At 54.5% G+C, this 26,625-nt stretch overlaps 4 protein-coding genes across 18 annotated transcripts; 2 read left to right on the forward strand and 2 right to left on the reverse strand.

Annotated features, from left to right (window-relative positions):
* Positions 1-14: 14 nt before the first annotated feature.
* Positions 15-9,616, forward strand: AGPAT1 (1-acylglycerol-3-phosphate O-acyltransferase 1). Of its 4 annotated transcripts, none has more exons than XM_032649493.1 (7): positions 15-236; positions 6,383-6,579; positions 6,805-6,938; positions 7,232-7,407; positions 7,563-7,658; positions 7,783-7,855; positions 8,371-9,616. In XM_032649493.1, the coding sequence occupies exons 2-7, from the start codon at positions 6,392-6,394 to the stop codon at positions 8,553-8,555; spliced, it is 852 nt and encodes a 283-aa protein (XP_032505384.1). In that variant the 5' UTR covers positions 15-236; positions 6,383-6,391; the 3' UTR covers positions 8,556-9,616. The 4 variants fall into 4 exon arrangements, with proteins under 4 accessions (XP_032505384.1, XP_032505386.1, XP_032505385.1 ...); XM_032649495.1 differs by lacking the exon at positions 15-236 and adding an exon at positions 1,029-1,050; XM_032649494.1 differs by lacking the exon at positions 15-236 and adding an exon at positions 1,703-1,840.
* EGFL8 (EGF like domain multiple 8) lies at positions 9,540-13,144 on the reverse strand. Of its 3 annotated transcripts, XM_032649476.1 has the most exons (9): positions 12,292-13,144; positions 11,644-11,772; positions 11,308-11,430; positions 11,089-11,201; positions 10,893-10,988; positions 10,616-10,786; positions 10,446-10,525; positions 10,215-10,368; positions 9,540-9,915 (listed from the first exon to the last, which is right to left on the reverse strand). In XM_032649476.1, the coding sequence occupies exons 2-9, from the start codon at positions 11,742-11,744 to the stop codon at positions 9,866-9,868; spliced, it is 888 nt and encodes a 295-aa protein (XP_032505367.1). In that variant the 5' UTR covers positions 11,745-11,772; positions 12,292-13,144; the 3' UTR covers positions 9,540-9,865. The 3 variants fall into 3 exon arrangements, with proteins under 3 accessions (XP_032505367.1, XP_032505366.1, XP_032505365.1); XM_032649475.1 differs by having other exon boundaries at positions 9,758-10,368; positions 10,616-10,770; positions 10,893-11,201; XM_032649474.1 differs by lacking the exons at positions 11,644-11,772; positions 12,292-13,144 and having other exon boundaries at positions 9,758-10,368; positions 10,616-10,770; positions 10,893-11,201; positions 11,308-11,581.
* On the reverse strand, positions 11,769-20,965 carry PPT2 (palmitoyl-protein thioesterase 2). 10 transcript variants are annotated; one of them, XM_032649490.1, is made up of 9 exons: positions 20,319-20,432; positions 19,621-19,811; positions 19,219-19,372; positions 18,658-18,753; positions 18,459-18,566; positions 17,573-17,656; positions 17,369-17,453; positions 14,251-14,305; positions 11,769-12,371 (listed from the first exon to the last, which is right to left on the reverse strand). In XM_032649490.1, exons 1-9 carry the CDS (start codon positions 20,374-20,376, stop codon positions 12,318-12,320), a joined length of 885 nt encoding a protein of 294 aa, XP_032505381.1. In that variant the 5' UTR covers positions 20,377-20,432; the 3' UTR covers positions 11,769-12,317. The 10 variants fall into 10 exon arrangements, with proteins under 10 accessions (XP_032505381.1, XP_032505379.1, XP_032505373.1 ...); XM_032649488.1 differs by lacking the exons at positions 11,769-12,371; positions 20,319-20,432 and adding exons at positions 13,292-14,070; positions 19,936-19,949; XM_032649482.1 differs by lacking the exons at positions 11,769-12,371; positions 20,319-20,432 and adding exons at positions 13,293-14,070; positions 20,733-20,965.
* A 1,629-nt stretch (positions 20,966-22,594) lies between these two features.
* PRRT1 (proline rich transmembrane protein 1) lies at positions 22,595-25,981 on the forward strand. The gene is made up of 4 exons (XM_032649699.1): positions 22,595-22,731; positions 23,646-24,181; positions 24,536-24,721; positions 24,902-25,981. Exons 1-4 carry the CDS (start codon positions 22,713-22,715, stop codon positions 25,076-25,078), a joined length of 918 nt encoding a protein of 305 aa, XP_032505590.1. The 5' UTR covers positions 22,595-22,712; the 3' UTR covers positions 25,079-25,981.
* Positions 25,982-26,625: the final 644 nt, after the last annotated feature.

Below are 26,625 nucleotides of genomic sequence, written 5' to 3' on the forward strand. Positions count from 1 at the left end.
AAATATTCCATACGTCCTGTCGCCCCGGCCAGGGAGGGCTTTATTCGTCTGAGTAGTTGCCAGTCATAACCAAAGGCCAGAAGCAATTGGCTCAAGACTACTTAGACCTCGCCCACTACAAGCCCCTGTCTTTCTTTTACTTCCTCTTTCAGAGAACGTCCGGATTCCTTTGGACTTTGGAGCGTATAGCTCCAAAGCAACTAATTGGCTAGAACTCGACGGAAAATGGAGGCCAGGTAAAGCGCGCGTGCGCAGTAGGAGGAGGGAAGGGGTGGGCCAATCCCATGAGAGTTGCGCTTTCTCTGGTCCCACCCCTTTACCGCTATATTGTCGCCATGGTGACTGCTCTACAATTGGCGGGATTTGGGGTTCAAAAGCCTTGTCTTGGCCTCATCCGGGTCCTCCGACTGCGGTCTCTATCGACTGATTGGGCCGTTTTTTTCGCCCCTGATTGGCCGAGGTCGGAAAAGACGGCGAAGAGCTCGGAAAAGAGGACAAATGCTAGGGTCGCAGGGTTCAAAATGGCTCCGGCTTCCTTCGGTGACGTAAAGAGCAGAACTTGGGTCCGCCCCTCCCTCTTAGTGAAGAAGGGAGCAGAACTGGGGTTAGCCCGACGTTTGGATGGTGCGAGCATCGATCTGCGGCGCTGGTGTTAACCCATCTCCCTCGGCTGGACGACTCAGCCCGCCCCTCTTTAGGTGATTTACAGAGCAGAAATGAAGTAAAGGCCCATCCCCTTTTTAATGTGACACAGAGTAGAACAGAGTTGCCCTAGACACCGTTTTAAACCTTAAAGAGCCGAAAAGGTCTAGCTCCACCCCTTTGTGAGTGGGTGAAGAGGCAAGATCCACCCCCTTTTAGGCGACCCGCGGCGGAAAGGGGTTAGGCCCGCCCCTTCCTTCTTGTACTGTGCCCCGCAGAACTGGGGTCTTCCTCCTGGGCTGGACCCCTGGGACTTGGGCAAGCTGCTTCAGAGTTTGGGCCTTTCGTACGAGTTTGGGCCTTTTCTACAGTCACTGGCCCTCACTGTGGCTCAAGGAGCAGAACTAGGTAACAGTCCTCCCATTACCAGTGTTCTTTACATCTTGTTCCTCAGGGCGTGTAAACTCTTTCAGGGCAAAGGTATCTAGTGGGGGTGGAGGCCAGACACAAGCTGAGGGTTCTTCAACAACATCCTGATAAAAGGTCCCACGTGACTCAGTGAGGAACGGTGAGAAGTTAGGAGCTGCCTACGGCAGGGGAGGTTAGTGTTCGGGAAGCGTGTAGAGGTTTAGGGAAAAACCCTATTGAGAGGCAGAAGTGGAGACCAAGAAGGGAGGAGTGATGGAATGATCCTGATAAGGGGATGGTGGGAGTATGGGGCAGAGGGCAGCAGGGGCTGGAGAGAGAGCTAGGTACATACTACAAAATTAAGGAGGCATGCTTATACCAGAGGAATCAGCATTCTTCCTCACTTATTTTTTCAAGAAAGCAACCCTAATGCCCAGTTTCCACTGGAAGAAGAGTACATTTTTTCTACGTTGAGGAGAGGGGTAGTCTCAGCTTGGGTGAGTAAGGAGACTGATAAGAAGGAAGGAACTAGAAAAGAAAAGGTACTGAGGTTAAAGTACATCACAGAAGGAAACGGGCAGGGAGAGGGCCTGAGAGTGTCCCTTCTCTCCAAAGACCAGGAAGGGGTGGGGGTGGGAGGAGGTCAGTGGAGGAGGGAGCTGGACTGCTGGGAGATAGTGGCAGGGACAAAGGGCAGAAACCAGACAAGAGAGCTGGAGGGTGAGGTGGAGTGAGATGGAGTCCTGGAGAGAAAAAGAAGAGAGGTGAAGAACTCAGAGCTTGGCATACAGTAGGTGCTTGATAAATATTTGGACTTGAATGGGGGGACAGGAAGAGGGAGATGGAAAAGGGTTGGAGTTGGAGGGAATAAGCAGCAGATGTGGGAGTTAAGGAGAAAAAAAGAAACAAGTTGACAATAAGAGGAGAGCTGATGGAGAATGAGAAGGAACGAGCCAAGGAAGGAATACAGCACCAAGGGACACGCAAGCCATGTGTGCTGAAAGGAAGTTGGAGAAAAGAAGGTGCAGCTGGAGCCAGAAAAGGCCAGAGAGACCGAGACGGAGCCCAGCTGAGCTCTCGTAGGGTGGAGCTAGCAAGAGGAGACTGAAACATGTGGGGAGGAGATGCCTGGGTCCCCGGGAGGCGATTGGCAAAACAGGGCGCCCATCACCGCCCCCTACTTCCTGGCCAGCCCCGGAAACCAGCGGGCGTGGGGAGGGGTGGCGGGGGATAGCGGCAGCAGCAGCCCCAGCCCTCAGAGAGACAGCAGGAAGGGAGGGAGGGAGGGAGGGAGCTGGGGGGACAACCCCCCACCATTCCTACCGCTATGGGCCCAGCCTCCCACTCTCACCTCCCCTCCATCGGCCGGGGCTAGGACACCCCCAAATCCTGTCGCCCCCTTGGCACCGACACCCCGACTGAGGCAGAGACACAGCCACCCGCCACCACCGCTGCCGCAGCCTGGCTGGGGAGGGGGCCAGCCCCCCAGGCCCCCCACCCCACTGAGGTGGGGGCAGGAAAGGGATGGGAGGAGGAGGGAGGAGGAGGCTAAAAGGGATGTGGAGGAGGGGATGGGGAAAGATTGGGTCTGGGAGGGTGGGCTGGGGAGAGGCTTGGTGGGAAAAGGATACAGGCCGACTTGGGAGAGGGTTGCTGGGGAAAGGAGAGGGGGCCTGAGAGGGAGGAAGGATGGAAGAGACACGAGGGAGAAGAGGTGGAGACCTTGTGAACTTGAGATGGGGGTGTGGACAGGGAATCTTGGAGAGGAAAGCCCCAACACCTTCCCCAGTTCCTTTTCTTGCCCTTTGGCCCCACGTGACCCTTGCGGGGTAGTGGCAGGCAGAAGGCAGTTTAGTGCCCTCCTTTCCCCAGCAGAATTTGCTTCCTAGGGATGCCCCGAGACACCTGTTTCTCTCAAGGCACAGGACCTCTTGTTTCTCAGTGGCCTTCCATGCTGTGTTCGACCCTTACTGACATACAGATGCCTTGTGGGGGACCATGTTTTCTACATTGAGTGGGTGTGCCTTTGATGTGTTCTATGGCTTGTGTGTGGCTAGTTTGTCCTGTGCTCTCCATGGGTTGTGGAGAAATGATGTGTTATCTTCCATCAGAATTGCCTGTTCTCATATCTTATGTCCGTGTCTCATGTCCAGTCTTGACGTGTTCACATGTGTGTGTTCTCATCTGTTGCATCTGTTATGTGGTTTCATGTTTCTTGCACATCTTATGTTTACTTTAGCATGTAGAGATCATACCTTATTTTGTTTGGGCTCACAGGTTATGTGCATAGTCCCACCATATGCAGTCGTCTTTGTGTGTGGGATCTCATGGCTTAGCTACTAGCGCACACTCATGTTATGATCGGATTGGCCTGTTTATTGCATGTGTTTTCCCAGTCCCAATTCACAGCGCACACATGTGTGCCCCTTCGCATAATGTGCTGATGTGACACGTCCACAGCTTGTGTGCTTCTGGTTCCATACACTATTTATTTCATAATTTTATTGCCAATATATTTTGTGAGCTGTATGCTCAGTAACTCACTTGGCACTCCATTGTGCTTATAAATCCTCGGACATCCCTGCTCTGGAGAGAGTCACTTAATGTCACATATTAGAGGAAAAGGCAACTGGGCCTCCGTGTCCCTAAAGAACCATCCCCATACGCCTTACCTTGCTGACCCCGCTGGCCCGTGTCTCTTCATACACGTTACATCCGGTGCCTGTGAACAGTCCGTGTCCATGGAGCTCAATGCATAGCACAGCGTCAGCTCTGCCATGTACATTATCTGTCCCCCGCTCTTTGCACTGTTGGCATGTATTTGATGACAGCGGCGTCTTTCCCCTGTGGCATGTTAATCCCCTTTCTGTATGTTTCTCTTGTGTGCAAGGTTGTGTGTGCCATCTTGTCTAGATTGCTGTCACTCTGCCTTCACCGTGACCCTGTATTGTGTATTTTTATCCAGAGTAGGTTACTGTTAGGCCTGGTGTGTTCATTGCTTTCTTGGTGGCTTTTCTTTTCGTAGTTAATAGTCCTCAAGAGGGTAGCTATCTGATTGGTGTTCAGAACTGTTGTCTCGTTAATTATGGCTACGTGGGTATGTACACAGCTTTATAATCTGTTCAGCAAATGTTTATTGAGCATCTTCTCTGCTTCCTTCTGTCCTGGGCATTGGGAATAAGAAAATCTCTGTCCTCAAGCTGCTTACACGTTAGGGAGGGAAACAAAGATAACCTCAAGTGGTTACACCCTGTCTAGTGTCAAGATGAGTGGTTCTCAGACTTACGTGCACATCAGACTCACCTGGATGGCTTGTTTAAAATAGTGTACAGAGGCATGGGCCCAACGGCCTAAATTTCTGATTCAGTAATCTGGAGTGAGGTCCAAGGATTTATTTTTCTGCACTTGGAGAATCAGTGATCAAGGTAAAAGTGTAATGAAAACACAGGCCTGGAGGGGGTTCAGGAAGACCTCCAAAAAGTGACACTGAACTGTATAAGGCAAGTGAAGAGGCAGAAGAACATTCCAGCCAAAGGGAACAGCGTGTTCACGGCACAGAAGGGCGAAAGATAATGGTGTGTCTGAGGAACTGAAGTCAGTCAGTTTGACTAGAGCGAAAAGGCTTTTGTAGGGATGTGGCCAGAGGTGTAAGCAGAAGTCACCTTGTCAAGAAGGGCCTTTGGGCAAGAGAGATACTCAAATTTGTGCCACAGAAACATCTGTGGTTGCCATGTGGAAGAGGGATTGAAGGGGAAGAGTTAGGAGCCTGTTGCAAATAGTCCAGGGGAGAAGTGCTTGTTCCAGCTTGCGGGGGCAGTAGGATGAAGCAACTCAGAAAGCCTATTGTCCTAGAGCTGGCAGAGTCCCATTTCCTCTATCACCTGTTACCTTCACCCTTGGCAATGGACTTACCTTGGAGCACAGCCCTTCTGTCATTGGAAGCGCGTGCCTTTGGCCTTGATACAAGTGACAGATATTTGCCTGAACACCATTTGTGTGAACTGTGACCCTGCCCCAAACCGTGGGGCAGAGTGGAGGAAGGAGGAAGAGCCTCTTCCTCCTGAACTCTTTCCTCTCCCAGGGCAGGTGGTGTAATGACCCTTTTACTCTCTGCCCTCCTTTTTTTGCTTGGTGAAGCCTTACACACTGCATGTCTGACCACATTGCCTGCAGTGTTGCTGGGAGGGAGGGAAGTGGGTGGTGGGATCTGTTTGCCTGTTTGTGGAAGCAGGATTAGTAGATATAGGTACGTCCATGGGTTTATCTGGGAACAGGGAGCCTGCCTGGGTGGAGAGGGGTTTTACTGGGTATGAATTTACCGTCCTTTATCGGTCATGGGTGTGATTGTAAGTTTGCGTATGTGTGTGAACAGGTCAGTCTTTGTATGGCTGTGCGTGTCCGAGTTTGCGTTAGTGACGAGAGCCCTTATTCTTGCCAGTCAGCCCCTGGAGAATGTCTGTGTTTTGTCATTTCCACTGTATCTGCTGCGTGCTATGTGTGCATTTGTGTGTATATATACAGGCAGCAGCGTAACCAAGTGGTTAGGAGCACAAGCTGCTTAGCTTTAAGCTAGGAAGTGCCTCTTAGGAGTCGTATCACCTCAGGTAAGTTTTTTAACCTTTCTGGGTCTGTCTCCTTTAAAACGTAAATTGGGTGTTTCATATTTAAGGACTTAACATAGTATATAGACCAGCCCTGTCCAACAGAACTATAATGCAAGCCACATATGTAATTTTTAATTTTCTGGTAGCTACATAAAAACGGTAAAAGTAGCAGGGTGAAATTAATTTTAGTGTATTGAACCCAGTATGTCCAAAAGGTTATAATTTCACAGTGTGATCAATATAAAAGATTATTAATGGGATAGTTTACATTCTGTTTTTCCTTCAAAGTCTTTGAAATCTGCTGTGTATTTTATATCTCTAAGCACCCCTCAATGCAGACTAGGCCACATTTCACGTGCTCAGTTGCCATATGTGGCTGGTGGCTACCATATTGGACAGCAGAGGGATAGACCGTTATAAGATCCTTACCAGCTACAAGCGTTAGCTCTTATTAATGTCCTGTTGTTGTCTTGTGTCTGTGAGTTGTGGATGTCCATATCTTGTGTCTCATGTCTGAATGTATCTGGATCCTTCAGGGACAGGGGTGGGAGAGCAGTCCTGAGCTCCCATCCCCACCACCCCCATCCTAGAGAGGCTTTCTGGACAGGTTTTAACGGGAGCCCTGGCCCCCAGAGCCCCCCCAGACCCTGCCTTCTGCACCTTGCCCGCCCCGTCCCCAATCCAGGAACCAGGCCCACTGGTTCTGTCCTTCGCCCCGTCCCCTGCAGGTGACCAGAATGGAGCTGTGGCCAGGGGTGTGGCCTCTACTGCTGCTGCTCTCCCTGCTGCTGCCCACTCTGTGGTTCTGCAGCCCCAGTGCCAAGTACTTCTTCAAGATGGCCTTCTACAATGGCTGGATCCTCTTCCTGGCTGTGCTCGCCATCCCTGTGTGTGCCGTGCGAGGACGCAACGTCGAGAACATGAAGTGAGGGGCAAGGGGTTTTGGGTGATGAGGGAACCTTAGGGTCAGAAGCAAGCAGGGGCTGGGGAGGGCACTGAGTGTGTAGGAGACACTGAGCGAGCCCAGGGACAAGGAAGTGGAGAAGACTGCAAAGATGCCCAGGAAGACGGGCCGGGGAGGGGGGCTGGGGCCTGCAGGTGGACGTCAGCAGGTCCCGCGGGAACCCCTTGCCTTGTGGAACCTCCACAGGATCTTGCGTCTGATGCTGCTCCACATCAAATACCTGTACGGGATCCGAGTGGAGGTACGAGGGGCTCACCACTTCCCTCCTTCACAGCCCTACGTTGTTGTCTCCAACCACCAGAGCTCCCTCGACCTGCTTGGTGAGCAGCCTCCCCTAGCCACGCCCATCCTCCTGCAGCCCTCCCTGGGATCCCCTCCCCCTAGAGGTCCTCAACCCTCCCTCATCTGGGGCGTTGCCCCCTTGCTCCCCCTGCAGGCCTCTGCCTGGGGTAGAGCTGCCCTCATAAGCAAGATAATACACCTTTAGTCACCTTTTCTTACTTTCTGGGGCTTCCCCCACCCCTCACCCCCAGGTCTGCCTCTTCCTTTAGTTCTAGTCCCTGGGTGATGACCTGGGTGAGGTATCCTCACCCCACCCCCACCTCTGCCCTAGGGATGATGGAGGTACTGCCAGGCCGCTGTGTGCCCATTGCCAAGCGCGAGCTACTGTGGGCCGGCTCTGCCGGGCTGGCCTGCTGGCTGGCGGGAGTCATCTTCATTGACCGGAAGCGCACTGGGGATGCCATCAGTGTCATGTCTGAGGTCGCCCAGACCCTGCTCACACAGGATGTGAGTCACCCTGGGGAAATGGGGGTTATGGAGTAGAATAGTTGTAAATAAACTGATGTGCAGGGCCACCAGGCCTCACAAGTCCCATTACAGCATCACAGCCATTTTCTGATCCCTCCACATGTGTGTCTTCCTTGACTCTCTTTCTTTCCCAGGTACGGGTCTGGGTTTTTCCTGAGGGCACGAGAAACCACAATGGCTCCATGCTGCCCTTCAAACGTGGCGCCTTCCACCTCGCAGTGCAGGCCCAGGTGATTACTCCTTCCCGTCTACTACTGCCCCTCAAGCCCCCACCATCCCTTCCTCTCTTGGCAGAGGCTGGTCCTGGGGACCTCAGAAGGGAGCCGTGGGCTGATTGCTTTTCCTCTCCCTCAGGTTCCCATTGTTCCCATAGTCATGTCCTCCTATCAAGACTTCTACTGCAAGAAGGAGCGCCGCTTCACTTCAGGTGAGGGCTCTGTGCAGATCTGGGGTTCGGGGGTGGCCAGAAGGGCCATGGGAGAGGCGAGAGGGACATCCCCGTGGGGCAGGAGCTTCAGTCAGCGTCAGCACTGAGATGTCCACAGGATTATCTAATGTGACCCCACATCAGCCAATAAGTATTTATTAAGCACCTCCCATACCCTGCTAGATGGGTAACACTTGGACCCTCCAAGCGAGGCCATTACTGTCTAACCGGAAAGATAAAGCCTGTGTGCACAGTTACGGCATTCGGCGGTGAACACTGAACCCAGACAGTGGGGCCGGCAGGGTGCTGAGGTGCCTGGACTGGGGCTGGGGAAGGCTTTGCGAGGGAGGGCCTCAGAGAACAGGTGGCAGCTGGTAAGCCGAGGGGGAGTTGTCCACGGCAGAGAACTGAAAGGTTGAGCAGGGGACTAAGTATCAGGAGAGCTCGGAAGCCAGGCGCCACCTGTGGGCAGAGTCCTGGTACACAGGCCATGATGGTGCTCACCCCCCTCCCAGGGCGATGTCAGGTACGGGTGCTGCCCCCAGTGCCCACAGAAGGGCTGACACCAGATGACGTCCCAGCTCTGGCCGACACAGTCCGACACTCCATGCTCACCGTTTTCCGGGAAATCTCCACTGATGGCAGGGGTGGTGGTGACTATCTGAAGAAGCCTGGAGGGGTGGGCGAGGCCCAGCTCTGAGCTCCCTTCCCATCTACCCCCACCCCCCACCGCTGTCTCCACACCTACCAGCCCTGTGGGCCCGAAGCTGGGCCAAGCCCTGTTCCTCATTTCCCCTCTCCCCACCTGTTCTCTTCTTTGGAATCTTCAACTTCTGAAGTGAATGTGGTTACAGAACCGCTCCCTGCCCCCTTCCCAGCACCGCCCCCCAACAGACTCTTGCCTAGGTGCGGCCTCCACTCTGAACCCCACCTTCCGTGCCATCCTGTCTGTGGGACAGTCGCCTCCCCCTCATCTTCAGTGGTTCAGCCTACACAAGGGTAGGAACACTCCATTCTGTCCCCAGTGGACCCTCTTCCTTTGTGGTCTTCTCTACCTCTCCACCCCACGTTGGCCAGTGGATTCATCCATTCTGTGGAACAATTTCTCACTCCCATGTCCACGGATTCAGTGGACTCATCCATCTGTGAGGACGACTCCTCACGCTGTGGCTGGAAGCTGATGCCTGGAATACTTCTCCCAGGCTCATCCTGGAAACATTCCTCAGCACCTTCTCCCTCCTTCCCGTGGAGCCTCCTGTCAGTGGGGGCTGGACTCTGTCACTCAGAGGTCTCATCCCTGCCCTTGTCCAAGTGCCCAGGGTTGAGCACACTCTTGGATGCCACATTTCTGCTTCCCCTCATCCTCTGGGTATAGTTGTTCAGTGGTCCTGGCCCCACCAAGCCCCCTACAGCCCTGCTGTACCATTCTAACCAGACACAAGGGGAAGAGGCAGACATCAGGTGCTGCAGTCACTTCACCCTGGGGAGCTGGGGAAAGGAACTGAACCCTGGCTGGAGGGGATGGGAGGGCTTTTAATTTATTTCTCTTTCTTTTGAGGCTTCCCCTCTCTGAGCCAGTTTTCATTTCCTCCCTGTGGCATTAGCCACTCCCTGCCTCCCACCCCAGACCTGTGCTCACAACTACGGAGGTGGGCTGGGAGCAAAAGGAGAGGGTGGGACCCAGTTTTGCGTGGTTGATTTTTATTAATTATCTGGATAACAGCAAGAAACCGAGAATAAAGATTGAGAGAGATCTGGGCACTTTCTGGCTGCATTTGTTAAGGAGTTAAAAAAGCAGTTCTCCTCCAGGCCTCTGCCCCAGCCGGAAGACTCAGGGGCAGGCCAAGACAACCCGCCTTCCTCCTTTCTTCAGCTTTCCAAAGTTTCCATTGTTCATTGCTCCTTAGTGGCAGATAGCCTTATCTGCAGCTCCCCAGCCGGCCAATCCCAGAGGATTAGTGGGTCCAGTTTCTGTATAAATTAGTGGGGCAGGGGCTCTGCAGGGGCTCCTTAACTCCGCCGATTGAGGCCTGGGCCCAGGCTGTTGTCCTCGCAGGAGCCTGGTTAATGACAAGGAGACAGGCAGACACATTGACTGTGGACTTCTTGGACGCCTGGAGTGGGCCCTGGACACTGAAGGATTGACAGTCTCGCTCACCAATAAGTGGAACCACCAAGTTGGAGACAGACCAGGAGAAGGGGTGGTAAAGTGTGGGAATCTGGGGAAGGTAGGGGGTGAGTGAGTGGAGGAGAAGAGATTTTGGACAAGAGAAAACTGAGTTGGGAAAAGGTGTCTGGAAGAGCTGGGGGCAGCTGTTGGGAGATGCGGGTCCCCACAGAGAGGGGCATGGGGACTCACAGGCACCTAGCCTCTCCTCCAGCAGCAGAACCTGGTCACTGAGAGACTCAATCCTGTCGCCTCGGCCCCACAGCTCTGCCACCTGTTCGGGCTGCAGCTCTTCTGGGGGCATGGGCAGCACTGCTCGGACCCAGGCTCCAGCCTGACTGGCCCACTACAAAGGAAGAGACACCTCAGAGTGTTGGGGGTGGGGTCTGCCACCCAGACTTGGCCCCAGGCATCTCCACTCACCTGCTCCAGCCGCTCCAGGCGCCCTCGAAGCTCCCGAATCTCCCGCCTCAGGGCACGCTCATCGTGTCCAGCCTCCCGAACTGGGACAAAGGAGCGAGCCGAGCGTGACCACTGCCCTGGCCCCGCCTCTGGTCCGGCCCTCCGCGTGCCCCACGCACCCATCCACTCACCGGCCACGCTGAGGATGCTGGCACTGGTTGGGGGCTCTGGGGCCCCTTCTCCGCAAGTGCGCCCGTCCGGGCCCAGCACCAGGCCCTGGGGGCAGCCACAGGTGAAGCTGCCTGCTGTATTGAGGCATCCGTGCGAGCAGAGAGTGACGCCAGCCCTGCATTCATCCACGTCTAGTTACCGGAAAGAGGAGGGGGCTGAGGGGGGCGGGGCGGAGGGGGGCACCATAGCGGGTAGGGAGGTTCTGGCGCCACCCCGAGGGAGGGCGAGGCAACTCACCCACGTGACAGTGCTTCCCACCCCAGCCCGGGGCGCACTCGCACTGGTCTGGCCGGATGCAGACGCCTCCGTTCTGGCAGGGCTTGGCGCAGATGGCTGCGGGCGCGGGAAGCGGGGTTCAGAACCCAGCGGAAGGCCTGGCTCTCCAGCCCGGCCGGGCGCACCTCCCCCGAGGCCTGGGAAGACCCAGCCTCACCTTCATCACAGGTGAGCGCCCCGGGATGCCGCTTTTTCCAGCCCTGGCAGCACACGGCGTGGGTCTGCTGCACCTCCCTCCTTACCTCCCGCCAAGCCACATGGTACGTGGTCCTGGAACACAGCGCCGGGCTCTGGACATTGGCATATGGGTCCTGGTCCCGGTTCTGGGGGTTCGTTCCTCTTGAGAGACCCCAGAGCCCAGGCTCCCCCCCCTCACCTGTAGGTGCTGCAGACACGCCTTCCAGAGCACAGAGTCAAGTAGGGCTTATATACGGGTTGGCTGTAGGACTCGTTGTAACGGAGTGGGACCACCAGCGTCTGCTTGGAGCAGACCCCCTGACTGCACCCATGCGGGGGAAAGTGAGAGGCATTGAGTGGGCCAGGCCCTGGGGAGCCAGGAGCCCCACTTCCCTTCAGGCTCCACTGAGGCCCCACCCTCCCTAAAAATGACAGCCTCCCCCCCATTCTGAACTTTGTTTTGCCACCTGTGAAACCCCAGCCCCGTCAGGTTTCATGAAGACCTCACCCCTGGCCCTGCCCCCTCTGTTATCACCTCTCTTTGAGGGATCCACCCTTGGCCCCCTCGCCTGTCATCAGTAGCAGGAGGAATGAGAGTCCGCCTAAGACAGTGCACAGCTCAGCCCTGGACCCCATGTTTCTCCTTGACTTCAGACTCTGCCAGCTGCAGGCAAGAAGAGGTTAATGGAGGCCCTTCCCCTCTCCTGTTAACTTCTCCAGTTCCAACCCTTCCAAGAGCAGTCTGCTGGTGCCCTTTAAGTGGGGCAGGACATTCATTTGCACGCTTGCACTAGCCACCAGGATTGTCTACACCCGCAGGTACATTTAACTAACACCCCCCTTCCTTTAGCACGTCATGGTCCATGCAGCACCATACAAGCTCACAGCCCGACACACTCCCTCCACCTCCCCTCGTGACCCTCCTGTCTCTGACGTGCCCTCTTCCATCCTAATCCTCCTACCTTCAAAATATCAGATATGCACCATTACACCCCTTTACACCTTGTACACACCCACACACCTGGAAACCCCACCTTAAACACATTCCTGCTACCCTCACGCACCCACACCACCACATACACCCTGGACCCACTCCCCTCACTCAGACAACACACCCAACTCACACTCAACTTTAAGACTCTGAGTGACCCCCAGTCTTTCCCCATTGACGTTCTCTCCCCACCTGTCTTTCCCCCTCTCCTGGAGACTTCAGGCCACCAGCCTCAGAAGCAGCAGCTCAGACTGGTGGGCGGGCTGCGCGGGCTGCAAAGGAGAGGAGGGGCGGGCCAGACAGAGCCCTCCCATTCCTGCCCCCTCCCACAAGCCTCCTCCACAGCTGGAGCTTGGTCAGTTCAGTGGGGTCCAGATCCTTACTCCCTTCACCCCACCAGCCAAGCAAAGGGCCCCTCAGAAGTCTCTTCTCAACCCTATGAGGCCCCTTATTTTTGGAACTCCCCCAAATCAGCAGAGACTACTAGCTTTAAACACCAGCAGCACCCCTGGCCCTTGCCCTCCATCCTTCAACCCAACACAGACTAGGGAAGAACTGAGGGGCAGGAAAAGTCAGAGCTGGCAGACAACAAAGTGGGGTCAAGTCATGGGAGAAAAGGCAAGAGCAGATGTGAAAAGAAAGAAGGGTGCGGTGGGGACTGCCCAGGGCAGTAAAGGGAAAACTGCCCCCATTTCTTGATGACATTTGTTAGGACCTGGTGGGGGGTATGCAAAGTTGAGTCAGCCACCGCCCCCCATGCCAGAGCAGACAGGGCCTTATTGTCTCCACCAAGATTCCTTCTTTCAGGAAGAGGAGGCTCATTGTCCAGCCCCTCGCCCAGCTCTGGCCTACAAAGGTCAAAAAGGGGCACAACAAATGCCTACCCTGACCCTTAGCCCCCTCGTCTAGCCTGGGGGCTGGCTGGTGCATTCCACCCATGAGGCTGGGGCCCAAACCACTAGAGCCCTGGGCTCAGCCCCCCAATCACAGGCTGGGACAGGAAGAGAATTGTCCTCAGCAGGAAAGAACCCGCAGAGAATCAGGAACCCACACAGAATGGGCATTGAGAGAGCGGAAGCACCAAGGGGGTCCCACCCCAGACCAGGCATCCGGGCACCCGGGCCTCAGGCTGTCCATCCCCACCCTCCTTGGGGAGCCAGGTCTCCCTCACCTGGAAATGAGTCAAGCCAAACTGAGTAAATGGAACTTTATTTCCATAAATATAGGGGTAACACCCATTCAAGGGTAGCTAAAAGAGGGGCTGGAGCCTCAAAGAAACTGGGCTCCCCAAGGGCACCCCAATACTGAACATAGGGACTGGGGGATCCCCAAACCTGAGATGGGCCTCACGGGCCACAGATATTCCCCAACACTGACACTTCAAGAACGGAAATGTCCCCATAGGGGAGCCTCAGAACCCCACTCTCATGGGTGGTCCTTCCTGGGGGTTGGGAGGGCTCACAACAGGGGAGTTCAGACGAACAGGGAACATGGGGAAAACAAGCTAAAAATGTCCTGAGTGGCCTGGAAGGAGACCCCTGTGGTGGGCAGGAGCTGGATTCTGCACCTCCAGCCAGAGTCGAGGAGCAGCCACGAGTAAACCTGGCTTCTCACTTCCCAAGCTTGGCCTTAAGAGGATGGGGGAGCCCCAAACGAGAGGACACGAGATGGCGGAAACCAGGATTTGCCTTTCACAGAAGAGCGGAGGAAGGGGCCCTGGGAGCCCTGGTTGGTGGGAGAGCGATGAGGTGGTCACGGGCACACCAGGGCCCCTGACATCCAAGGCTACCACTTGGTCTCTGGACTGGGGAGTTCCTGAGGGATCCCTCAGGAGAGCCAAGGTTCAATGCAGGTCTCATAAAGGGTACGGTTGGAGTGCCAGGCCGTGTGGGAGATCCCAGCCATTGGACACCTCACTATGGCCCCCCGAGCCAGGAGAGTCTTCAACCCAAAAGAATCCCGCAGATAAACCTTCAAGGTGGGCAAAGGGGCATGGAAGAAAGACATAGGGAGGACAAAGTAAGTTCCTGCTGGTGTCCCAGACCCCCTCCCCACAGGGTGAACCTTTCAACTCCTGTTTCAGTGGCAGAGAGAGCCACGGACAGCTGGGACAGTGCGCGCAGAAAGGGAAGGTAATTCCAACGAACTCACCAGTTGCTCCTCCATCTCCAGGACCGTCTCATTTGCATCATAGAAACCAAAGAAGCTACAAAAAGATTGGGGGGTAAGGGGGAGGTTATCAGGAGAGCTGGAGAAAATCAAGGTGGGCTAGGGTCCTTCGGGAACTCATGGCCTGTTGAGGACACAAGCAGCAAGGAGGACACTCAAAATACCAATATTTAACTGGGTATCATGTACCTCATGAGGTGATGCACTGAGGGTACAGCATCACTTCTGCAGAATTCCCATCAAAAATGCACAATCTGAACCTAATCATGAGGAAATAGCCAACAAACCCAAACGAGGGACATTCTATAAAACAGCTGGCTCATACGCTTCAAAAATATCAACGTCGTGTACAAAGACCAAGGAAGTATTCCAGATTAAAAGGGACTAAAGAGACATGACAACTAAATGCAACACAGGATCCTGGGTTGGATCTTGCACTGGATTTTTTTCTATAAGGACAATTGGGAAAATTTGAATAAGGTCTACAGAGTACTGTATCAATGAATGTTAATTTCCTGATTTTGATCATTATTGCAGGTATGTAAAAGAATGTCCTGTACATAGAAAATAGACACTGACGTGCTGAAGTTTTCAAGGGTGAAGAGATATCATGCAACCTGCTCTCAAATGGTTCACACACATACTCCGTACACATATATATATGTGTATATATATATATATGGAGAGAGAGAGAGAGAGAGAGAGAGGGAGAGGGAGGGAGAGAGAGAGGATGCTAAGGTAAACTCGGTAAGATGTTAACATTTGGGAAATCTAGGTGAAGAGTATACAAGATTGCTTTGTACTACTTTGGTAATTTCTTGAGTATGAAATTATTTCAAAATTAAAAGTTCTTAAATTTTTTTAGTTAAGAATATTTAACTGGCATGGGCACTGAGTGGACACAGGCCATAAATAACTGAACAAATGCCAGTATGGGCTATGGGAGCAAAGAGGAGAGGCTACTGACCTAGTTTTAGAGCATCAACAAAGGCTTCCCAGCGATTACCCTGGACTAAGGAAGGCTGTCCCAGGCAAATGCAACAGCAAGAGCAGCACAGAGGTAAGGCACAGCTGGGTGCGGGGGGTGCTGGGTTGGAGGCCTGGAGGCCTTGTTGAAGGGCTGGATTTCACGCGGTAGGAAAGCAGTAGGGGCACAAAGACCTGGATTTTAAACTCCAGCTCTGCCACACACTCCCCACTGTGTGTGGTTGATCATGTTGCTTATCTTCTTTGCCCTGTATAAGAATACCTCCTTTGTAGAGAGGAAGCAAAACATTGTGGTTGGGCTTCCCTGGTGGCACAGTGGTTGGGAGTCTGCCTGCCGATGCAGGGGACACGGGGTCGTGCCCCGGTCCGGCAAGATCCCACATGCCGCGGAGCGGCTGGGCCCGTGAGCCATGGCCGCTGAGCCTGCACGTCCGGAGCCTGTGCTCCGCAACAGGAGAGGCCACAGCAGTGAGAGGCCCGCATACCAGAAAAAAAAGAAAGAAAGAAAAAAACATTGTCGTTAAGTCAGACAGCCTGACTTCACCACTTAACTAACTCTATGAATGTAGGCAGGTTATTTAATCTCTTTGTACTTAAGTTTCCTTATATGTCAAAAGAGGATAGTAGTAATTACCCTATAGGGTTGTTGTGAGAATTAAATGAGCTTTATTTGAAAAGTACTTAGAATAATGCTTTGGGACATAAAAGGTGCTACATAACCTTGAGCCATTCTTACCTTCACAGGATTGTTTGAAATGAGATAAAAAATAAATCCCACCTCTAACTATTATAAGGCATGTCACTCATTCACTTAAAACCTTCCAGCGTGTTCCGTCTCACTCAGAATTTTCAAAAAGCAAGGGCCATGGTTGCCAGGGGCCAGGGAGTGGCAGGGATGAGGGAGTTACCATTCTTTAAAGGGTATGGGGTTGCAATTTGGGAAGGAAAAAAAGGTTCTGGAGATAAATAGTGGTGATGCTTACACAGGAATGTGAATGGACTTGATGCCACCGAACTATACACTTAAAAATGGTAAAATTTTATGTTGTGTATATTTCAGGAAAAAAAGGGGGGGTGCTTACTGTGCCCCACAAAGGCTCTCTGTAACTGGCTCCCTGCTACCTCTTTCACCTCCTCTCCCACCCTCTCCATAGCTCCCTGCACTCTAGCCACATGGGCCTCTTTATTCCTCAGACCTGCCCCAGGGCCTTTGCAGGTGCTACTCCTGTCCCCTGGGTTGTTCTTCCCCCAGTTTGATGCACAACTCTTTCCCTCACTTCCTTCAGTCTCTGCTCAAATGGCAGCTCTTCCAGAAGGACTTCTCTGGCCAGCAGCTAATATAGGCCGTGGCCATCCTCTAATCCCTTCCCCTGCCTTATTTTATCACCACTTGGCATATAGATTTACATTTATTATCTGTCTCCCCCACAAGAATGTAAGCTACATAACACCATGGACTTCTCTTTCATTTACTACTGCATCCCCAGGACCCAGAACAGTGCCTAGGCACACAGAGTATTTGTTGAGTGACTAAAGTAGATCACGTGACATTTCAGATCACTCATGATGATCAAAGGCAGGCACATAGTGCCGTGAAGCCATGGATTTTCCTGAGGAATAGGATAGAGGGATGAGCTGGAGGCTATTACAGTAGTCCAGGTAAGTAAAAGAGGTGGTAGGAAATGTGATTACATGGCATATGGAACTATACACACGTACCAATGTCATATTCCTGGTTTTGATATTGTGCTATAGTTACATAGGATGCAACCATTGAGGGGAACTTGGTGATGGATACACAGGACCTCTCTAAACTATCTTTGCAGCTTCCTACGAATCTGTAAATATTTCAAAGTTAAAAGTTTTTACAAAGTGGGGTTGGTAGGGATGGAGAGCAAGCAGACTCTACCTAGTAGAGTCAGCAGGGCTTAGTGACTGGCTACGTATAAGAGGCTAGGAGATGACTCCCAGGTTTTGGTCTTGGGTGACAAGATGAGTGGAGGGTAGGGGTATTACCCAGTGGAAGCAGCAGGCCAGTTTTAGAAATGAGATAAAGATTGGTGGGGGCTGGAGTGTCCTTAGCCAATCTTCAGGCCACACAGTCCCTTATTACCTGGACTGCCAGGGGGTAATGACACCATCATCAGGGCCCCCAATCAGCACCAGGCGGCCCACACGAAGAAAGTTCTTCCGCCAAGCTGCAGAGTGGGAAGAAGAGAGCCTGAGTCAGTCACAGGGGTCAGGCCAGGTTGGAGAGGGGAACACAGGGGGTCAGAGAAGCAGAAAATGGGACCGGGGTAGGAGCCTGGGGTCTTACCAGTGGCATTGGGATGGTCTCTTTCCCCATTGATCAGGGCCAGGAAGCTGCTGGCATTGAGGTACAAGTCATCATGGTGGGGGTCTGGGTACAAACAGCAGTTAGAAAGGTTGTCAGAGAAGCAGGGAGGAGAGGCAAGACCAGAGGCTGGAAGACCAATCTGGAGGCTAAAGTAATAGACAAGGTGAATAGTAATATAATAGTAGCCATGATCATTGTAAACATAATAGCAAACACCTTTTTCTAACACCTACGATGAGCCAGATACTGTTCAAAGTACATTACATTCATTCATTTCTTTAATCCTCATAACCACCCTATAAGGTATGTACTATATCATTATACAGATGAGGAAAATTGAGTCACAGGAAGGTTGAGTAACTTGCCCAAAGTCATGCCACAGGGCCAGGCTTCAAACCCAAGCAGTCTGGACCCAGCAGCATCCATGGTCTTAAAAACTATACCAGGCGTTTGCAAACTATGACTCATTAGCCAAATCCAGTTCACTGCTTGTTTCTGTAAATAAATTTTATTGCCAACACAGACACACTCATTCATTTACATAAGATATATGGCTGCTTTCACATGACTGTGGCAGAACTGAGTGGTTGTGACAGAGACTGTACGGCCTGCAAAACTCAAAATATTTACTATCTTGCCCTTTAAGGATACAGTCGGCCAACCCCTGCAGCAGGCTATACTCTCTAAGGCAAATAGGGTGATACACATAAAGCATTTTGAACAGTGCCTGTTCACATAGTAAGTGCTCAATAACTGTTAAGTTATCATTATCATTGCTGTTGGTTATGGTAGAGGTGGGAGCAGCAGGCCCTATCCTCCAGGATGCCCTTTCCATGGAGGCCCCAGTTTGGCATGTCCTACTCACCATGCCAGTAGTTACAGATGGAGAATTCCTGGCCCCAGGGGCTATAGCAGATGCGGTAGAGGTTGGACCTCATGGAGGTGGGGAACAGCCACTTCAAATAGTCCGTGTCTGGCAAGAGAACAGCAGTGCCAGGTGGTTCCAAACTTGTGCCCTCAAGACTCAGGGTCCCCCCCCCATGGAACCCACAGTGCCCACTCACCTCCATACTGTCCCATCTGTGGAGAGGAGAGAGAGATGAAAGAATCCACATTGTGTTCATCCATCACAGACAGCAGTGCCCGGCATACCAGGCCCCCTGCAGGCAGAACACCACATTGGGCAGGGACTTAGGGACAGCCGGGCCAACACTGCCCCCGTCCGCACCCCCCACACACACAGTGTACCTAAAGGAAACTGAAGCCCAGAGACGGCACACACCCTGTGTCAAAACATCCACGTCATGTAAGTGACAGAGCCAGAATTCGACACTGGGTGTCCCGACTAACTGTAGGGTGCTTTTTACTGTCCCACTACCTTTTATGTCCAAGAACCATGGGTAATGGGCAAAGAAAGGGGCAGCAGTGCAGGGAGCCTCCCTCCCACTCAGGACACACACAGAGATAAGACCCAGGTACTGAGGGAAGTCAGAAAAGGAGGGCTCAAGTATCAGGGCTCTGGCTGAAGCAATGTGGCTCAAAAAAGGGAACACTAGGCAGTGTCCCTCAGATAAGGATCAAGCCTCAGATAGGGCTTAGGAGCTGGGGTGGGAGACGGTGCCTACCCTGCGAGTAGCAGATGAGATGCACCCCTTGAGGGGCCTTTGCCATGATGGGGGCCACAGCCTCTCGGAACCCTTGCACCTGTTCCCACAGGGGCCGCAAACTCTCTCTCCCATCGAAGAGATCGAGCACTGTCACCACAGTCCCAGGGTGTGTCTGTGGGAAGGGGGCAATGCCCCAACCGGGGATGGACGATGAAGCCCCTCCACACCGACCCCTGGCCAGCGCCCACATGCCTATTGTGCCCTGCTAGAACTAACGATCTCTCGTCCCCAGACTTTCCCCACGCCAGCACCAGCTCCCCGAGGAAGTTGGCAGGCCCAGCATTCAATTCCCCATTCTCCTTCCCCAGCCTCTGTAGACGCCACCACCAACGCCCCACAACCGGAGGTCCCCTGCCAGACCTCGTTGATGTATTCCAGCAGGTGGCGGAAGCTGTACGAGCTGTCAAAGAGCCCATGCACCACGATGACCGGCTTGTAGGAAGCCCGATGGGGCGCGGGGGTTGCGGGCAGCAGCAGCAGCAGGAACGGCAACAGGAGCAGGAACCCCGCCGGGGGGAGCCGCAGCCCCGGGAGCTCCAGCATGCTCCCGCCTGAGAAGGGGGCGATGAGGGCCTGTGAGAGAGATGACAACACCCCCTGCCTTCCGAACAGACGCCGGCAATCAAGCCTCCCCTGCCCGTTCCCACACCAGGTCCTTGTCACAAAATATCCTACTTTTACTCTAGTCCTCTCCCCACAAACACCCCCCCCAACCGCATTGTAAACGCACTGACGCTCACCCAAGCCCCGCCCCTAACTCAGCGGGGACTCTGTCCCCAGGCCAGCATCTTCCTAATGCATCATCCCAGCTAGGCGAGACAGGGGTTTTGCAAGAAAGACCCCTGAGCAGCAGCGCAGGACCCCTGGAGAGTGCAAGGTCCCACCTGGCCTGGCTCCGTGAGCCTCGCGCTGCCCGCTGTTTACTTCCCTGCAGCTTGGAACCCACGTGGGGGAGGGGAAGGGTGTAAGGAGAACGCGCGCAGGGGAATGACGGATGGGAGAGGGGAGGCTGCTCAGGGTCGCACTCAGCCGTCACGTCCGGGGCTTTCCCTACCAACCGTGCCAGTGTCCCCCGCAACGCAGGCCCGAGACTGGAGGGGCAATGGAACAATCCATTGCGCCGAAAGAGCGGGGGAGGAAATAGGTGGAGCGATCCACTTAGACCGGCGGGGAGAGGCAGAAGCAGCAAACCTGTCCTGGGAATTGAGAGACTGCCTCTTCAGTCCCTGCGGCAGCAGCGACCCAAGGGTCCCATTTCCCGGCCTTGATTCGCCCTACTTCCCAATTCAGGCGTCCGGCTCCGCAAAGGAACACGGAGTTTAGTTCTCTTTCCCCAGGGAGGCGCTGGGAGAACAGACTGGGGGAAGGTAGTCCTTCGCATTTCGTCGTCCGTCTGATGAGGGCTGAAGGTAGCCCAGGCGGACCCTACTCCTAACCCCTTCCCTCCCGCCCGCGCCGGATCTGCGTCTTACAACTCTTCATCCTGAAGTGCTTGTAGTGCCCTTGTTTCCAGAGACACGGAGAGCCCTCGAGGCCCCTCGAGGTAAAAGTGCAGCTTGGCCCAGTTTCTTCTGTCCTACTCTACTCCGGGGCCCATCTGTGACACCACCCCCGCCCCCCAGGGGCGGAGGGACCCTAGGGCAGCGCTGACTCAGGCTCGTTTGCTTTCGGATGAGTCTTTCCACCAGAGCGACTTCACAGCCCCGCCCTGAACTTGGAGCTCCTTGTGGGCGGCTCCTTACTCAGACCTTCCCACTCGGTCTGGACTTCTGAACTCCAGGCGACCCGCACCTCTCCACCTGTGACCCCTACCGATACCCAGGTGCCCGGGTTAGGGCTTTTACTTAGCATTTAAAGACGCTTCCCTTGATTTAAAAAAAAAAAAAATCGAAACTTCTTTGAATTCCTCTCTCTATTCACAAGGTCTTTGCCAGTCTAAGTCTCTCCCAATAAAACCAACTTGCGCCCCGAGCTGTGTAGAGGATGGGGTGGCGGTAGAGGGTTCGGGGCGAACGCGAACGCGAACGCCTTAGAAGCCAAGTGAGCGGTATGGGGCTGTGATCTAAATCTCTGGGGCCTGGGAATCGCCCTGGCAAGCGCCTCTCTTACAACTCTGTAGTTTCTGCCTGGAGTCAGAGGGGAAGGACAGAGCTCCGGAGAGCGACTGCCTCAGACGGGGGCCGGGAAGTACTAGTCTAAAGGGGGAGCGTGGGATGGGTAATAATGACTCCCAGTTACGTTTTTGCAAAAAGCCCAACTCTGGTCAATCTTGGCTGACTGCTGATCTTCACCCCCTATCCCCACGTACAAGCTCCCAAGATACAATAAGCAAAATAAAAAGACTGCAGTTACCGCTGTGCCCCCAGGTCGACTCAGGCAATGGCGCTGCGTCTTGGCGGGGGTGGTGGGTGGGTGGGATTTCAGGAATGGATCTGAACACTGAGGGCCCTGGAAACTCTAAGAAGCCCAATAAGTAAAAGGGGGAAGGGGGACCAAGCACGTATTCCCAAACCGAGCTGCCAGCAATAAGCAGTTGATCCATCCTCTCCTCCCAGTGGGCTTCAGCTCCTTCTTCCTGGAGAGGAAAGGTATCTATATATCCCCCAAGCTTCCTCTTCGCCCTACACTGCAACTCCCAGCCCCCAACACACCACAGGCCTCCTACCTCTGAACTGCTATAGACCAGAGCCTCTCACTTTACCTCCCGATTCATCCCAGGCCAGGGTGGCAGGTCAAGGTCATAACCCTGGGAACTTTTCAGGCCATGGCCGGCCTCAACTCTGCACACGGTTTTTTCTCTCTCTCTATTTTGTTTTGTTTTGTTGTTTGTTTGTTTTTGGTTTTGTTTTTACGGTTCTGTCTCATACAGTCATCTCTCCTACAGAGGGGAAAACTAAGAGCCAAGGATTTGGGAGAAAATCCTGAGATCTTACAGGGACTCTGAGGGAGGGTGAGGAGGGGGAGGCCTGACTGGGCTGAACAAGATCCAGAGGGAACTGGGGTATTGAATCCACTGAGCGCCTGTTCGCTGCCTCCCACAATATAATCACTACGGCCAGTCTTGGAGGGGAAGACTCTAGAGAGTTCTTTCTCCCTCCTTCCTTCCCTTAGTACCACCCGCCTTGCTCGGTCTTGCTTGCCTCCCAGTTTCCATGACAACTCCAAAGGAGCCCAAACTGGGGGCTTGAATGCCGGGGTGAGAGGAGGCGAGACGTAGTCCAAAAGCGGAGACCGAGTGGGGATGCGTCTGGAGGATTCCCCCTCCCTCGCCTCGGTCCCTTTAAGCTCCCCCCCTCCCTGCTTTCCCTCCGCCCCCCGCCACCACAGTCTTCATCTCTCCATCTCTGCGCTGCTGCCAGCTGCGCAATCTGCGCATCCAGACTCCGGTGCTAGCCAGGGATCCTGACTCCAGACTCCGGTTGCACGGATCCTGTCCCAGCGAGACAGCAGGCATGTCATCCGAAAAGTCAGGTAGAAAACAACAACAAAACCTCCAGCCCTCTCCAGTGTCTCCTGACTCTTCCCCCCCCCCACCCCCTCCCTTACCCCTCCCTAGCGGTTGGTTCTGTTTCATTCCCCTTGTATCCAGCTCTCCACACCCCGACCCCCAAACCCCCTCCTCTTTTTATATCCCTCCCTTCTCTTCCTTTCCTCCTGCCAGTCTCAGCCTCAGTCCCTTGCCAAAAACATGGGTTAGGGGGGCAGGTTGAGAGGGCGAGGGAAGTACAAGAGTGACTTAGCATCAGCCAGGTACTGCATGGATAGCATCATTGCAAGTGACAGATGGACAGATGACACTGGCTCGCATGGAGACATCCGATGGGGAAATATGGAGAGATGATCAGATGGGGGTTGCCAGGGGAGTAAAATCCAGATGATCCTTCTTTAATCTGTCCTAAAAGTAGTACTGAGACTCCCAAAGGGACTAGGGCACCCCCTCCCCACTGAAGGAATGGCAGAGAGGAACATGTTATCCTACCTGTGTTTATACAACTGTTGAACTGAGCACATGTTAACATAGTGTTGTATGTCTACACACGTGCACACACAGGACCAGCTCGCATAGGCTAGCCCAAAGGCAGCCATAAGCCAAGGAGCATATGAATTGGGGTCTGCAGGTTAAAGCTGTGTGCCCATTGCTGAAGAAGGGAGAGGAGCAGAAGAGAGTTATGACCTCAAAACTAGATTGAAAAGCGGGGGTGGGGGGGTAGCTGATGGCCTAGATACAACCTCTCTGCTGCCCCAAGAATGAGAGATGGCTTCTCACCCATCTCCTCTCTGTCTCTCCCATTATCTTCCTCCATCCCTGACCCTATGTGTCTCCCCCTGCCCCTCCTTATCTCATCTGTCTTATCTCTCCCCACACCCCTGCTCACCGCCCCCAGGCCTCCCTGACTCAGTCCCTCACACCTCTCCACCACCCTACAATGCCCCCCAGCCCCCGGCCGAACCTCCCGCCCCGCCCCCACAGACAGCCCCTTCCTCGCACCATCACCACCACCACCACTACCACCAGTCTGGCACTGCCACCCTCCCGCGCTTAGGGGCTGGGGGCCTGGCTTCCGGGGCCGCCGCTCTGCGCGGTCCCTCGTCCTCCGCCACCTTGCCGAGGCCTCCGCATCACGTCCCGCCCGGCCCGGCCGCTGGGGTACCCCCACCCGGCTGCGCTACCTTGCCCCGCATGCCACCCGACCCTTACCTGCAGGAGACTCGCTTCGAGGGCCCACTACCCCCGCCGCCGCCCGCCGCCGCCGCCCCGCCCCCGCCGGCGCCCGCTCACACTGCCCAGGCCCCGGGCTTCGTGGTGCCCACGCACACTGGAGCGGTAGGCACGCTGTCACTGGGGGGCTACGTAGCCCCTGGTTACCCCTTACAGCTGCAGCCTTGCACTGCCTACGTGCCAGTCTACCCGGTGGGCGCGGTGAGTACGGGGCGGACAGGGGCCTGGGGGAAGGGGGGGATAGAACAGGACCTGGAATTGGGGACACACTGAGGGGCTGGTGGGATAGAGAAACAGGGCCAGGGGACCAGGCGGCGTTCTGGGGCCAAGGGAGAGTAGAGACTAAGGAAAAGCCTGGGAATGGGGCGAGGCGGGGAGGGAGTGGTCTGGTGGTCAGCTGGAGTCAAAGATCAAGGCCTGGCAGGGGAAACAGCCTAAAAGTCCAGAGGAGGTTTGAAAGAAGGAAACAACCCTCTTTCTCTGCCAGACGTGGAAAGTTGGTGGGCTCAAGGAGAGTAAGAGTGACGTCCTCTCCCCACAACCTTCCTTCCACAGCCCTATGCCGGCGGGACCCCGGGGGGAACGGGAGTAACCTCCACGCTTCCCCCGCCGCCCCAAGGCCCAGGGCTGGCCCTGCTGGAGCCGAGGCGCCCGCCCCATGACTATATGCCCATCGCGGTGCTGACCACCATCTGCTGCTTCTGGCCTACGGGCATCATTGCCATCTTCAAGGCAGTGCAGGTGCGTGGGGGGGGTGGGAGAGGGGAGGGAATGGAGGCGGAGTATGGAGAGGAGGGCTCACTAGGTCTTCCTTAATTTCTATGGAGTGCTGGACGTTTTGGGGAGCACCTTAGAGGGAGACTGAGGCGTGCGGCCGAGGTAGCAGCTCTCTGATCTGCTCTCCCCCACCCTCCCCCGCAGGTGCGCACGGCCTTGGCCCGCGGAGACATGGTGTCAGCCGAGATCGCTTCACGAGAGGCCCGGAACTTCTCCTTCATCTCCCTGGCCGTGGGCATAGCAGCCATGGTGCTCTGTACCATCCTCACCGTAGTCATCATCATTGCTGCACAGCACCACGAGAACTATTGGGATCCGTAAGGACGCCTACAGCCCGGCCCGACTCTGCGCCCCTAGACCTCCCAAGCGCGTTTTGCCGTCAAGCCGCGGATCCAGCGAGCGCCCTGCACACCCGCTTCTGGGGCCACCGGACTTGGTTACATCCTAAACTAGGCCTCTACAGAAACTCTCGCCTTGCGGGCACGCTCCGAATCCAGTTCCTCAGGAACCCCGCCAAAACCCACACTAACAGGGACGCCACTTCCTGGGATTCCGGCCAAATGCCGGGCCCCTCAGTCGCTCCAGGCCCCCAACCCCTCTAAATACAGCGCCCCCGGCCGAACTCCCTCGGTCACTGCTCCCCAGCCTGGAAACTTGTCCCTAAAGCCCCGCCTCCTGTACAGGCTCCGCCCCGGCTCTGATAAAGCCCCGCCTCCAGGTCGGCAGGCTCCGCCTTCTTTTCTTCCCTGCGGGGTGATTCAGTCCGGTGATTGGGTTTGTGGCGCCAGGCCTCGCCCCCTTACTGACAGACTCCTCCCCTTTGCCCGGCGCGAGAGCCGAGCCCCAGGGTAGCCACGCCTCCACGCTCACTCTCATTTTTGCGAGTACTGTTCCGTTTCTCCTCCACCTCATCCCCGCCTCTTTTCTTGCTAATCCCAGAACCTCTGTCTACTTTTGATCTTTTTGGAATGAGATTTGGGAGGTTACCGGTTTCAGAACCTTCACCCTGGGATGAAGATTACGTCCCCGTTCTCTGTAAATACTCCCTTCCTCCTATCCCAACTCCTGGGCGGTCGGGCAGAAGGGAACCTAGGGTACAAACCTTCCAGTGTCCGGAGGGAGCCGGTCCCTCCCCGTCCCCTCGGTAGTCCTCACCTTGTTCTGATCTGTGTGTGAGTGTGTGTGTGAATTTCTGAAAGACAATATTAAATAGATTAAGTGGATTTATCACATGCAACTCCGAAGACTGCAGCCTTGCAAAGACCCTGCTTTTTTGGTTTCCTCTTTCACCTCCCCTCATCTCCCCTTCTGGGGGCATGGGCAAAGTGCGGGAAGAAAACTGACAGAGACAAAAGTGCGAGGAGACAGATTCCCAGGACACCAGAGAGACAAACACAAATATGGGGGGAAGGGGCCTCCCTGGGAATCCTACTGGGGAAGACCTTGAGATCCATCCTTGGTAGGGATTTCTTTACCCAGCACACCTTTTCCACTCCTTACCAGACTGGGCTTAAGGCTTTGGAGAGGAGGGAAGATTTACACGCAGACCCAGGGATCTATCCCCAGAACTCCAGGAAGTCAGGAGGAAAGAAGGCAGACCATTCTGAAAAAGTTGGCCAGGGGTAGGGTGGCATGGGGCAGGGAAAAATGCCATCTGCCCACAGCTGTTCCTGCTTGCAGGCTGAAGGGTGGCAGACAACTTGGATTAGCCCTACTTGGTGTGTTGTACCAGTGTAGGGAAGGCAAAGGGAGCAAAGAGCTGTGGGAGTCGGGCTGCTATAACAAAAATACCATCACTGGATGGCTTATAAAGAACAGAAATTTACTGCAAGTCTGAGATCAGGGTGCCAGCACAGTCAGTGCAGGCC

This window comes from Phocoena sinus, chromosome 11 (genome assembly GCF_008692025.1).
Source record: "Phocoena sinus isolate mPhoSin1 chromosome 11, mPhoSin1.pri, whole genome shotgun sequence".
Taxonomy (NCBI): Eukaryota; Metazoa; Chordata; class Mammalia; order Artiodactyla; family Phocoenidae; genus Phocoena; species Phocoena sinus.